The sequence below is a fragment of the Patella vulgata genome, chromosome 7, assembly GCF_932274485.2.
Source record: "Patella vulgata chromosome 7, xgPatVulg1.2, whole genome shotgun sequence".
Classification (NCBI taxonomy): Eukaryota; Metazoa; Mollusca; class Gastropoda; family Patellidae; genus Patella; species Patella vulgata.
In genome coordinates, this window is record NC_065885.2 from 16331736 (window position 1) to 16346672 (window position 14937).

Below are 14937 nucleotides of genomic sequence, written 5' to 3' on the forward strand. Positions count from 1 at the left end.
AAGTAGGATGTTACACCCCATTTTATTTCTATTGTTTGCTGGTAGTAATATCCTAATATACACCAAAGTAGGATGTTACACCCCATTTTATTTCTATTCTTTGTTGTAAGTAATATCCTAATTACCTTATTTGTTGTATACTGTAATAAAACTCCTCTATAATCAGGTCCATCACCAATTTTAACATTACAATTACTTGTCTGAGCATTACAACCAATTTGTAACACAAATATTATTTTTCTATAGGAATATAAATAGAAAATTTTAAGTAACCAGACAAAATAATGTGCTTGAAATTATAGGGCAGATAATTGAGTATTGACAATGGATATTGACACAAGTACAAATATATTTTCTGTAATATAAAAGTTTGGCACTTTAACTATAGCTACAGATACCCACATCAGAAAAGTGGTGGGGTGTACAATAAAAAGCTACATAATATAGTAACTTGATTGACAAAAAATATGGTGATGGGATTCAACCTCATTTGCATCTTTCCTTGCATGTATTAACTAACCCATAAAGAAAGCAGCGGTGGCTCAGTGAGTAAGACTTTGCCACACTAACCTGGAGACATTTCGTGGTTATTTTCCAGTGATTGGCTTGCACATAAAAGAAACATTGACAGTTGGATATAAACAGTAGAGCCACTATCGGGGCAAAATTTCACTCATGACCCACTGCATAGTGTATACCCTTCTTCATTATCCCAATTAGTGCAAAAAAAGTAGGACCTTAAACACCATTTCATTTCATTTTTTAGCCATAAAAATACACAGAATGAACATCATTACTTCATTTTCACTTGCCCTTAGGGGTTTTGGGTGGCCGAATGGTTAGAGCGTGCACGCTGTATCATAAGGTCCGTCATTGAGTCAACTGGCCTGGTTTCGATTCCCCGGTTGTACGCGACAAGGAGTAGGGTCGCCTGGGTCCTTTGGTTTCCTCCCCCTACGTACAAGTGACATATTGAAATAAAATTGAACCACGTGTTAGTCCCGAAATGACCTAGTTTGTGTTGAGTGGACTTTAAACCCCATTTCTCTCTTTTTATCTCTCACTTGCCCTTAAATTAAACTGTAGATCTTTTGCATCATATTCAAATATAAAGAAACTTACGATGCTGATTGTAAATTCATTTCTGCTGTAACTGCCTGTCGAATACCACAATCATTAAAATACAAAGTTTTACCATGAGCATACGGTAATAAGGCACCACAACCAAATCCTATACCACCACCTGATATTTTCAACCAATAGGATGGAAAGATACCACCTTCAAACGATTCAAACATTCGGTGTGGTAATCGAGATCCTATTGGAAGACATGATGGACCTAAAATAGGAGAGAAAATCAAATTTAACACTGGGTAAGTAAGAGAAGGGTACAATAGAATAATATCCTACAATCAACAATAATGAAGCAATATCTTTTCCGAAAAACACTGAGTAGTCTAAAAATTTGATGAAAATCTGTCCAGAATTTAACTTTGTAAAAGGAATCTGAATAGGGTAATGTATGTTTATAAACAGCCCCTCGAGTCAAGGGCAACAACTTGGAAACTAACTTTTACAAACTACTGCGTATAAAAATCTACTTCACCTCAATACTAACTATTCCTGAAATTTTGATGATAATTTTTCATGCACTGAAATGTGTAGAGTGAATACAAGTACTTTAATGTACATATTATTACTGACCATTTATAGGAATACTGACGTAAGGTGCAAGTACTGACGGGTTTAAGCGACTACTGACAACACGTATATTTCTCACGAGTTTCCATGAATAGTAACCACAATTAATCATTTCTACTCTTTTGAAGGATATTCTAACGCAGAGGCCAGTTACTCAATACTCAGAGCTCAGTTCTACACACTATGCATGTTACCGTGCATGTATGTTCGTCAACAATCGAATAATTCATTGGCAACAGACCTGGAACTTCTTAGCGGATATGCTCAAAAACGATCTGCACCATCTTGACACTAATGCTAACTATTCCTTAAACTTGACTTGAGATTGTGAAAAATTAGCTCAGTAGAGAGCATACAAGAACGGTAACATACTAATCACTTCATACACCTACCATAATAGTTTTCATCACACACACAGTTGCCATAGCTACAATCACCACGGCCATTACACATTTCAGGACATGATTCTCCTACATATATATCATCTAATGCAAAGCCTGGTGCTGCTTTAACAGGACTGTCTTGTAACCAGCGAAATCTAGTAGAACTGAAATTGAATAGCACGTATACTATATTACATTATAACAAATTTGCCAGTGGTGCCAAGTTCCTAAAGGATAGGTTGCCATGCAACGAAACATACATCCACAGCAGCTAAGTCGTCCGAGCAGTCAACAAGAGTTGTGACATATTTTTTCTATTGTCGGTAATGAAACATTTATAATACATAAAATCTGATTAAGAGCAACAACTCATTAAGTAATTATCTGAAAATCATTAGAATTTGTTTGGCTTTTAGTTCTGCCCCATGCTAATATTTAGTATACAAAACATTCAATATCATGAATTTAGCTGTTCCAGTTATCAAACTTCATTGAAAACCTTAAACTCTGTGTATCAACCTCAAGTCAATCGGATGATAACTTTGGTCTCTAGAGCATCCACAAGATATTTCAAAGTGATCAAGGGCCATAATTCTGGTAGTAATTATCAGAAACCATTGACCTCTTTTTGTCTCATGACCTTAAACACTGTGTATAAATTTCAAGTCAATCAATTGTGGATGCCAGACGGATGGACGGACAGGGGCGACGACAACATACAACCACATTTCAATGTGGGCATATAAAAATTGGGAGCAATATACAACTTATACCAGACTCTGGGTTGATGTGCATCTTGCCAGTTTCAAAATCTCCATTACCCAAATATGGTACATACACACCAATATCAATAATACAGTTTACTAAAGAATAAACTAGAAATAATACCCTATGTTTGATTATAAAATTGTGATCTTAGAACAGACAAGACTCAATGGCATTTTTCTTTCTTTGAGCAACATTTAGTTATTGAAGAATAAATCTCCAAAATTTATATATATTTTTCTGAAGTGTCTTCAAAGTTAAAATCCAATAGCATTAATCTGTTGATTAAAACAGAAAGTTGCTATAGAAAAATGTGTCACATCTATGTAGGAAAAAACAATGTATGGTTTGTTAAAGATACATTATGGGAGATTAGGTAAAGAGCTGGCAGTTCGCACTATAATAGTTAATAACTAGATATTGTAAAGGGAATTTGCTGAAAATTTCAGTCAAATTGATCCACTATGAACAGAGATTTTTGGCCTAGCCTTGATCATCATTACTAAAGTCGGTAGGATAAAAAACATAACCTCGATTATCCATTTCATGATTAAATTATGAATGGAAGTCGAACAGCAAATCGGATCCTAATCCAGTAAATATCGCAGGCTAGCGATGCCATCAAGAGTTAATTATGTTCTGGATAAGTTATTTAATGTCTAATTAATAATTTAGATAACACTTCAGGCCTAAAGAAAGACCTGCAATAGGCAGATTTAGCTCTTACATAATGTATGTTTAACATACTTCATTTCAAAGATGGTACATGTACTCTCGTGGTTATGTTTATAAACCACAAATTGTTATTCTATATACACATATAAGTTTTAGCATGATACCATTTTTCCATAGCAATCTTCTCTTTTAATCAATTGACTAACTGTTGTTGGATTTACAGATACTCCATAAAAACATATCATTCTGGTAAAAAGTATTAGATATCAGAAATTCTGGAACATATCGTTATTGTCGTCTTACTTACGCCGAGTAGACTTTATCAGGAAGCTCCATAGTGATTCTCGTCCATGATGGATGACTACCAATATTGTAAGTACTGGCCTCATGTTGATGTTGTGGTCGACACTCCATTTCATTGTTAGAATCTGGTACACATAGAGTACGAACTAAGTCCCATTTATCCGAGGAAGGATTGCGATTATATTCTAGTCTTATTGGTGAATGGTCTTCACATATATTATACACTTTATTACATCCAACCACAATCTATCAAATTTATATTAATAACATATTAATAGCAATTGTAATAGTCAGAGAGAGAGAGAGAGAGAGAGAGAGAGAGAGAAAGAGAGAGAGAGAGGGGGTTTAACTTCCACTCTGCACAAACTAGGTCATTTCAATAATTTGCTAGCGAGTAGGGGTCTTTAGTGATGGGAGGAAACCAGAGGACCCGGATAAAACCTACGAGGTTGAACAAACGCCTCTACTCCTTGCCACATACAAGCGGGGATTCGAGACCACGCTACTTGGCTCAATGACAGACCTTGTGATCAAATGTGCACGTGTTAACCATTCGAGCAACCCAACCCCCTCGACTTTACTAAGAGCAAACAAGCCAAGATATATATATATATATCAAAAGTGATGACTATTTCTCATATTTATAGACTGTTGTTATCTACAGCTTGTTAGGTCTTCTAATATACCCACCACCAGCAAATTCACCATTGCTAGCTCTAAAATCATTGTCATCAAATCCTGCAGAGCAAGATCTTTAAAGATATCAGCCATGAACTCTGACAAGCTAAATGATCCACAATATAATAAAGGTCCCTACATGCCCAGTATATTTTACAGTACACCAGATCCTGGGTGTCTGCGTTAAAGGGGCTTCCTTTTTCAAAGTAAGGACAACTATATTTTGTATGTCTTAAACTCTGATGGAGCTTTTATGATAACACAACAATGTGTGCTGTTCACAAAATATAGGATTCATCATATATTTTCAATAAAAATATTTTAATAGCATCTTTTTTTAACATGAAATGATGCCATCTCCAATGTTTTCTTTGTGAGAGTGATAGAGGTTGAAAACCATGCTAGATTACTTCACAATTCCTGAACTTATAGCTACGTTATCTACAGACACGTGAACAGTATCGTCCAATCAGAGGTTGTGACATAGCGACCTCCGCAGAAACCAAGACAAAGACAGAACCCTGAACTTTGCAACTCGATTATCACAGGTAGACATTTTAGCTTGAAAGCGCGAGACTTGGTATTCGCGACGAATTAGGAATCTGATAGGCTCATAAGCTGGGCTTGTACCCAATTGAAATTAGTGCTGAAATATGCAGGGTATTACGTGAAGACCTTAATAAGATGTATGTAGTTAAAGCGAGATCAAGCCTTCTATTGAAGATGGCACAAGATAGGAATATGTGGTTTTCACAATAAGATAGCATGAAGGACCTCAAGTTGTATCAAGATTCTCCAAACTAGTCCAAAAACTCCTACCTTAAATTGTAACATATAGCCAGTTTGCACAATTAATTGGTTTGTTGTAAAATGGCGGCTTCCTTTTCCTTCCTTCCATGACACCACATCATCTTGTCTAGAACACACTGTATCACTCTTCTCACCAAACGGACTAAACTCCCAGTTACCACCATCATCCTGTGGTATACTCTCATTAAATGATGTCTGAAACGTGCTAGGATTAATGTCTGTACCACCTGAAGGCAAAATTCAGCACATTTGAAGACCCATGTGCAGTTCAATCAGCACAAGAAAACATTCTCAATCCCATACAATCTCCACAGTAAACTACACACATTCAAATATATCAGAAACATGCACAAATAGTACTAAATAGTAGAATTTTAAATAGAACAATGTGACATTGGCTTCCTTTTGTTAATACTACAGGACATGCTAAATCCTTGGTTGACGATAATTGACAAGTGAGAGAGCGAGAGAGAAAGGGGTGGGGAATCGGAACCACGTCACTTGACTCAATAACAGACCTTATGATTTCATGCGCATGCGTTAAACCACTAGATAGGTTTAACGCCCTATTTTTATCCACTTAAATTTTTCCCAGATGGTATTTCTACGGATTCTTCATCAAATTCCAACGTGCAAGGGTCTTTCACTTGCACGTCAATGTGTACTAAGGCCCTATGTTTTTTTTGTAGCTTTCGAATGATTAGACAATGTTTGTTGCCAGGCCCTCCATCCTTCACTACTAGAAACCAGACAGGAAAATCCTGTGAGACTTATTTGAACATGGGACCTTTAAGTTAGTGAGCCTGTGCCTTACTAATTAAAGACGAATTCAAACTTGTTTAATTCAACAATTATGATTAAGAAGAAAAAAGCCATACCAATAAATACGTTATCTAGAGACCATGTAGGTCTATCTGCTGTAGGATTAATAGATAATGGCTGCCACCATCGTATTCGTGTACTATAAGTTCTAGCTATATCAGGTAGATGTATGTAATCTTGTTTGGGTGTTAAATAATTGGTGTAGTCTAATGTATGCAGTGGCTGCCATGATATACCTGTAAGAAAAAAAAAACAAAATCAATCTAAAACTAAATCTATACTAATATCTGTCACAGTTGTTTGTCCATCTGTCTGTTCATGGTTGGCGGTTACACTAGGGCTGTTCAAGTTTGAAATTTGGTGTATAGGGGTAACTCGGTCTGGGACTAACATTGGCCAGGTGGCAATGGCCTACCACTTCCGGTTTCTGAGTAACGGACGCAACCCATGCAGCGCCAGGTCAACGGCTAGTTATTCTAATAAAACTAAATTATTCTAATAGATTTAAATCAAAACAATGGTAGAACTTTTTGGATACGACATTTTAGACCATTTGATTCATCTTTCTCGGCTGTTTAACTGTGATTTGACAGTAGTAAACTCTTGTTAGGAGTCGGGTGTCTATACCATACATCCTATGCCCACTAAATGAGTTGAAACAATCCCCTTTAAATATGCACCTGCTTTCTCTCTTCCTCTCTCTGTCACTACAAAGGGTTATGGTCTATCATGACAGTTTTTGGATAGAGATAACAAACAGTCTTCAGAAATGGTAGAAAAAAGAGATCGAGATCAAATATTACCTCCATCAGTAGAGAACTGTAGTATAACACTCTGATCACGAGTATTGGGTAGAAAACAACCTGTCACTTGACTCTGACCTCCTATCTGACCTGTATACTGTACAAATCTGAAATGAAATGAAATAGGGTTTAACGTCCTACTGTTCTGCTCCTAAACTAGGCTAATGGAGATGGGCATACACCATACAGTGTGCTATGAGGGGTGCAAAATGACAACATATCCACAGATTTTAAATTAAAGAATGTATTTTTTCTACAGTGGTGTTAAAATATTGGGAAAGAATTACAATCAAATAAATGTATTCTAAAAACATGTGCATGCCAACAATTATTAGTTGACGACCATCCAGTATTTAGTTAGCATCATTTGGTTGGTCAAATCACAGAGCTAAAATTTTTACAGTTTTCTTATTTTTGTTTTACCTGGCATCTCTAAGATCTAAATCAACTGTTACAGCTTGACGTATACCTGGTCCGTTAAAAACAAGAGCTGTATCTTGAACTAAGATATTACAAGGATCACCAATATCACCAGCTTGTACCACGGACCATTTACTACGATTAACATTAGGTTCATCAAACATATCCTTTAACTGGGTCTAAAATCATACAATCTACATTCAATTGTTTTAATCTACACAATAACATAAATTGTATCCCTTTTCTGACAGATTTTCTAGTACAAATATCGTTAAGTGTATGACTGTACGTACATGTGGAAAAGAATTTTGCCCATTTCACTGAAAGAAAATGAACTGAATTGGGATTACAGCCGGATTTACACTTTACCAAGCTAATCTGCCAAGTAATATACAGTCATCTGTATCTACTATAGGAGTGAATTTTGTCTTGGGAGCAGTATTCTAAACTATTCTTCTTTTAATTTCCATTGTCAATAGGACCTTTTTGGTCTCAACTAATCAATTAGGAATGTTTTCTTCTCAGCCCCAACCCAGGATGAAACCTAGGAGAGAATCCAATACCCCAACCAACATAACCCCAGAAACATATACATATCGGAACCTACGACTCCTACCACTGACATTGTCAGGTATGAATTATCTGTCTGCCTACTTACCGGATTATTTTCACCAAATATTGATTGACAAGCCTCATTACCATATGCTTCATCACAGATGCATGTTGGGTAGTCACAGTAACCATGACCGTTACAATAGTTAGGGCAGGCAGGACCTATATAAATATCTTTGATAGCCCAAGTTGATGGCTTGGGAGAAGCACCAAATGGCTGTGTCCACCGGAACCTTGTAGCACTGAAATAAATATCAAATGTAAGTCTTTATATTTGTATTCAAGGGTTGGCTGGCCGAATGGTTTAACATGTAGGCTTTGGATCATATGGTCTGTCATTGAGTTAAGTGGCGTGGTTTGGATTCCATGCTTGTCCAGGGAAGAAGGGTTGTCTCTCCAATCTTGTGGGTTTTCTCTGAGTCCCCCAGTTTCCTCACTTTGATTAAGTTCCCTAAGCGCAAATTGAACCCGGTTTGTCCCGAAATTACCTAGTTTGTGTCAAGTGGACGTTAAATCACATTTCTCTCTCTCTCTCTTTCTCTTTTTATTGTTATCACACAACAGACCCAATATTTAGAAAATTATTCAGGACTGATTTTCCATTCCCATGTATTACATATGGCCTGGAACAACTGGTATCAATTCCAAGCCAATCAAATCATAAATTCTGTTTCTAGTGGATCCACAACATTTATCAAAGTGTACCTATTGTTCATAAACTCACCATAGAACTATGTCTAATGCCCACCATGTTAAAGTCAATGAGAGTCATTTGCATTGTTCACACGATGTTCCAAGTTGATCATTAACAATTAATTAAGAAAAACTAAACAAAAACATCAAAGGTAGATAATCTCTTAGCTTGATTGAATAATGGGCTCATCAAAAGATTTTATTATACCTTTTAGTGATTCAACGTTAACAACCTAAATGATGATTACCAGCTTGAACTATTTCTACTTTCATGATAGATCCCATAAAAATATCATTAAGATGTAAAATAAAGTCATCCTTACTTTGAAAGAGGAAGTCCCTCTAAAGTTAAACTGATACGCTGCCATCCAGGATCTGGTGTACTGTAAAATATACTAGGCATGCTAGGACCTTTATTACATCGTGGATCGTTAGGTAAACATTGAGGTTTTAAATAACTCCACGTCAATCCATGGTCAGTTGAATACTGAAGATGGACTGGACTCGCAGATACATTTCTTGGCTGTCCACATCCAACATTTAAAAGGAACTGTAACATGTAGCCTGTATCTAGAGTAATCTCCCTTGTTATTAATACTGATGACTCGCCGTTTTTAGTTGTACCAACAATCGCATTCTCTTCATTACAATATTCACCAGCGTGTAAATTATCAACTGTCACAAAATCTTTTGGATCAAGTTTATCTGTAATGTTACTTTTAAATAAAGTAGGGTTTATTTCTTCTCCATTTATTCTGACACTATCTAATAACCAATCACTGAGTAGTTTACCCTGATTCTCTGGTTGCCACCATCGTATTCTTACACCATTTTTCTTAGCAGCTTTGGGTATTTTGATACTTATAAAACTGAAAAATGGAAATGAAATACATTCAATAGTGAATCAAGAATCAAAAGTTTCAAAACTAGATCAATTGATGCAGCTGATGAGTGATCCCGGTGGTTACTCTGTAAGTGGTGCAGAAGCTGGATGGAGGGCAAAGGTCAGTGTCTACTCGTTCAAATCAGACAAAAAAACAAGATCCTGTGTACATGTTGGCATGCACATAGTAGGAATTTGTAATAAGAGTGGGCCCTAGTGCAGCTGTCTGAGCAAAATTTCCCTTATACCATACTGCTTAGTAATGACATGATAGTAAAGAAAGAATAAAATATCGCCATGGTAATAAAACATATCATATCAACATGGTAATACAAACATATTATATCACCATGATAATATGACATATATCACCATGATAATAAGACATATCAACATGGTAATAAAAACCATGGTACTAAAACATACTATATAACCATGGTACTAAAACATACTATATAACCATTGTAATATAATGTTGATATATAAATTAGTACAATGTTCTGTTACCATGAAAATGATTAAGGACTGAAAATGCAAATTTTTATGATGATGTACAAAAATTCAAGCACAATTCTGTTGACATGACGGTGTTCTATTTTTATCCCCAAAACAGTCTGTTACCTTGGTGATGAATAAAGATTAAAATAAAGTTCTGTAATTGGTAACCATGTTATACCAGCATCTGTTGAGTAATCTAAGAGAACACTCTCGTTTCTCGATACTGGTGACGCATTACAACCAAACATAAAATAGAACTGGATGAACTTGGAATCTCTGAGGTCAAGGTCACGTGTCATTAACAGACGATTACAGCTCTGAAATACCAAAAAGATAAAACAATTCAATGCAAAAAGAATGCAAATGAATATGATTTTAGTAACATGATTTTGGTCACCATGGGTGAATAATGCCTGATTTGAATTGTTTCCAGTGACTCTTGATCAAATGCCATCTGCTAAGGGATTTTTACATACTCTTTCCAAGCTTGATAAATCTCAGTGGTCTTCAATTTGAACCACGCTTGGATTCAAACCCTGACCATTCTATCCATTAGTCCAGTGCCAACCAACATGTTAATCACAACCTCTGAGACTTCTTAAATGAATATAATTACCCCAGTAAAATGAAGAGCTTTTCCAGCAGCCACATAATAACATGGTGAAGCAACTTCTCCTCCAACAACTTTTAACCAGTTATCAGGGTCAGTAGCATCAGTAAAATCTTCCACTAGTATCTGTAGCAATGGTGATACTGGTTGACTGCAATCTTCACCTTCCCAGTTATCATCACATCTGTAATAAATAGACAAATCAGTTGTATTTCTGGAGGGGTATGGCCATAGTTATGGAATTACCCAACCCCTTCATTATTTATGTAAACTTTTATAATTTGCATCCCTCCTTCTTTGATCACATCTAAATGGTAGACCGATGAGGTTTATCCAAAGAGCCAGAGAGGCACAAATTCATTTCAAGACCCAAATAATATATGTTACAATAATTTATGCAAGTCAGAATTACCCATATCAAACCTAAATCTTCAACTCAGAGATCATATATACTTCTTTTTAGACTAGACAATGATAGAAAATATGTCATTAAAATTTAACAAGGGTCTGGTTTATAACCATAAAACTACTTGGACACTTACACACATGTACTATTTGAACATCGACCACGTCCATTACACATTTTACTACACTCTGTACCAATATATAAATGTGATAATGCCCAGGTATCAGATGGATTAAAATCATCTGGTTGAAGCCAACGGAAACGTGTAGATTTAGATCTGAAATAAAATATTCAAATAATGAACAAGACTTCACTAAAACTTATATACTCAAATATCTGAACACATTTCAAGTCATTCAATAAAACAATGGAGATATAAAGGTTTACCATCAGTAATAGATATTAGGTATATAGGTATTGTTATTTTGTGTCAGTTATTATGAACATTATAGGGACTAACATAGAACCCTGTGGCACTCCAATTATAAGTTTCAATAACTAAAGCACAATGATTTTTTACCATACAAGGTATAGGTCTTGCTATTTTGTTCTAATTATATTCAAGAGAATTGGACCAAGAACTGAATTCGGTTGCTTTTAAAGGTATACTGGCTCATAGCAATATAAATTAGATACAATGGTATTGTTATTCTCACATGGCTATTATGAACAGAAATGTCAGTAAAGCGGAACCCTGAGATAAGGTTTGATAACAAGAGCCAAATTCTTCTATTCAAATTATCATAAACGGAACTGGGCATAGAACAGACCCTCATGGCACACCAGTCAACAGTTTCTATAAGAAGAAAGTGGACATGCTTACCTGGCATAATAAGGTATCACCATTGTTATTCTGTTCCAGTTATTATAGACATCAGATTGGTATATAGAGCTAGTAAAATATGAACTACAGTCTATATTAGAAGGTATACATGCTGGTTGTAATAAACTCCATGTTTTACCCATATCAAATGAAAACTGGAGATAAATACCTGAAAAATACCATCAAGGATTAAACTTATTATTGGCAATAAATAGAAACAAATCTAATTTGTAAATGAAGAACAGCAATCTTTATTTCATCAGAAGACTCAGAATTTAATCTAAACCTTAGTACAAGGAGAAGGATTTTGGTATGCATATAGTCTGTGAACCCAAAGGTGACTATATATTACTTTTCTGATTCATAAAAACTACAAACTTACTGAAGGAGTTTCATAGGGAAAACTATGTTCTTACAGACACCTGATACTACTTCACTATTAGGAAATCCACTAACTTGTATTTTCCTTTTAATATATGGACTTATTGTGAACACTATTTGCATGTTTTGAGTATCTATTAAGATGTATCTATATCGTCAATGCAGTAATGTAGAAAATATCTTACTAAAACAATGTTCTGGTTTATCACATCCCATGGCTAGATCAAATTGTAAATATGATCCTTCTACTAGACTAACATCAGATGATATAGCATATCTCATCTTCTCTTTCTCTGTAAAATGGTAAATAAAAATAACAATGAGTTTTAGATCTGTTCATCATAAAAATGCTATAACATTAAAAACCTGATAAAGCAACACTATTTGGCTATATATTATCATTACCTGTTGCTCATTTACTATAAAGTTATCCCAGGAAAATATACTGGTACCTTTAAAATGAAGAGCATTTACATCTGACTGACAGACAGGTTCAACCACACCCCCAGGATACATCAGCCATGTTGAATCATCTGGTTCAGTTGGTTGATCTTGTTGTAGTTTATCACCATAAATATCACCTCCAATATAAATCTATAAGCAAATAATTTCTTACTATTTATAGCTTCGAGACTTAGACAAACATAATTTGAAAGTGCTCTAGCCTCCTTATTGATCATCACAAGATAATGTACCAGAATATCAATATGATCAATTTTGATCTTTTACTACAGATTGGACTTTCCCAACTTACGTCAAATTTAGAGCTAGCCATAATGGTTGAGATTAACAACTGAGTCAACAAGCACATAAGTTTAAAGCTTGTGAAAAAGAGAATATGAAAGCAATTGTCTACAGAACAGAAAAGGCACCATCAAAGAATTAACAACTTAAAGGACATCTTTACCAACCTGATCAATAGACCAAGAATCATCATAAATTCCATCCACACTGGGTTGCCACCATCTGATCTGTGTTGAGTTAGTCCTAGCTGGAGTAGGAAGATGTAGTGCTATATATTTAGGTCTGTGACCATGTATGTGAAAGTCAAACTGTTCTATGGTATTCCAGTGTACTCCACCATCGGCTGTATATTGTAGAAATACAGGGGATGCTGGGAAGGTTGGATGATGACATCCTTGTTGTAGGTAAAACTCTACAGAACTGTAATTTTCAATAGTAAATGAAATGCAATATACTGATGTCTCATGTTGAGTCAAAACTGGGGTGTTCAAAAATGACAGAATTGTAATCATCATGATACATATTTTATTTGTTTCAGTATTCTGAATATCCCAATAAAAAATTGTTGTGTAATTAAACATGGTAAGAAAGTCTGATTTATTTGATACATTTTCCGATTGAGATGACATGTTGACAAATATCTCATATTCATTGTCAGTATATATGTAGTCCAAAACATCCATTTGAGTATTCTCTGCCTCTTTGAGTCATATAAATGAAATGAAATGGGGTTTAACGTCCTACTGTTGAGTCATATAATGCTGTATGTACAACAAAAGCTGCAAATAGCATTAATCTATCAGATGCATGATGTTTTAAGACATTGTTAAGATGACTATCTGCGCCCAATCAATCAAGTCACCTGACTGAGGTTATCTACACACCTAACTTTAGTTAGATCTAATTCTTTGGTGGTTAAACTTCTTTCCCCTTTGTTATCAAAGAATAGACTTGGACCAGTAAATATAACACCACAATCAGTTGACACGTCTACACCACTCCATACAGACCACCTGTCTTTATTTAATTTAACCGGTTCTGAAATAAGAGAAAAAGAAAATACCAATTGTACCTTATTTGACCAAAAAATGCCACAAAACTATTAAACACAAAACCTGCTTTTATTTAATTCAATTGATACTGAATTATAAAAACAAGAGAAGATTGTATAATATTAAAGATACCACGAAACTACAATACAGACATATCTTTTATCTAATTCAGTTGATTCTGAAATATTAAAACAAGAAACTATACTATATTTTACCACTGATGCATCTTTAAAAATTAAACATTAATTAGCCAACTGATTTTGAAGCCAAGCGACTGATTAGAGATTCCTTAAAGATCATACCCTTTAATAAGCAATCACATGGCAAATGTAGACTTGTTCAGCTCAGCTTAGCAGGGCATTTAACATAATAATCTCATAATATACAAGGTATCTCATTTTTGAAAGTGAGGAATATTTACCATCATTTAGCGGTCCTACAGGTAAATCACCACGATGAGAGAAAGGTAACAGTACAGGTTGATTAAAATCTTCTTTAAGATAAGTAGGATTGGACTCATATGGTATACAAGTCATACCACTATATCCATCATCACAATCACACATCATATTCTCATTACACCGACCATGTCCATTACAGTGACTCAAACATGACATACCAATATAAATATTATCAACAGCCCATTCTGGACCAAAATCATATTCTGGTATTATACCCTGATGCCAACGGAATCTCACTGATCTGGAAAAAGATATCGGGCGAAGGTTTATGAAGTTATCACTTGAGAACACAACCTTGATAATAAGTAGCATGAAATTTATAATCAATCTGTCATAGCAAATTAAATTATTGAGTTGAAAACTCAGTTGGGAATACATCTTAGAAAGATCTGCTGTAGCATTAGGAGATCCCAG

General features: G+C 35.1%; 1 protein-coding gene across 2 annotated transcripts in view; it reads right to left on the bottom strand.

The window, feature by feature from the left end:
- LOC126828588 (reelin) overlaps positions 1-14937 on the bottom strand; it is a 50410-nt gene that overhangs the window by 5872 nt on the left and 29601 nt on the right. For both annotated transcript variants that reach the window (XM_050558454.2, XM_050558452.2), the window contains exons 39-57: positions 14484-14764; positions 13895-14048; positions 13178-13430; positions 12719-12860; positions 12452-12559; positions 11886-12054; positions 11199-11339; positions 10663-10840; positions 10170-10363; positions 8989-9534; positions 8019-8214; positions 7364-7539; positions 6941-7047; positions 6194-6373; positions 5325-5542; positions 3832-4073; positions 2094-2248; positions 1123-1339; positions 126-240 (exon numbers count right to left, since the gene is read on the bottom strand). In XM_050558454.2, coding sequence (XP_050414411.2) covers positions 126-240; positions 1123-1339; positions 2094-2248; positions 3832-4073; positions 5325-5542; positions 6194-6373; positions 6941-7047; positions 7364-7539; positions 8019-8214; positions 8989-9534; positions 10170-10363; positions 10663-10840; positions 11199-11339; positions 11886-12054; positions 12452-12559; positions 12719-12860; positions 13178-13430; positions 13895-14048; positions 14484-14764 — 3772 coding nt within the window. The remainder of the gene's footprint in view (positions 1-125; positions 241-1122; positions 1340-2093; positions 2249-3831; positions 4074-5324; positions 5543-6193; positions 6374-6940; positions 7048-7363; positions 7540-8018; positions 8215-8988; positions 9535-10169; positions 10364-10662; positions 10841-11198; positions 11340-11885; positions 12055-12451; positions 12560-12718; positions 12861-13177; positions 13431-13894; positions 14049-14483; positions 14765-14937) is intronic.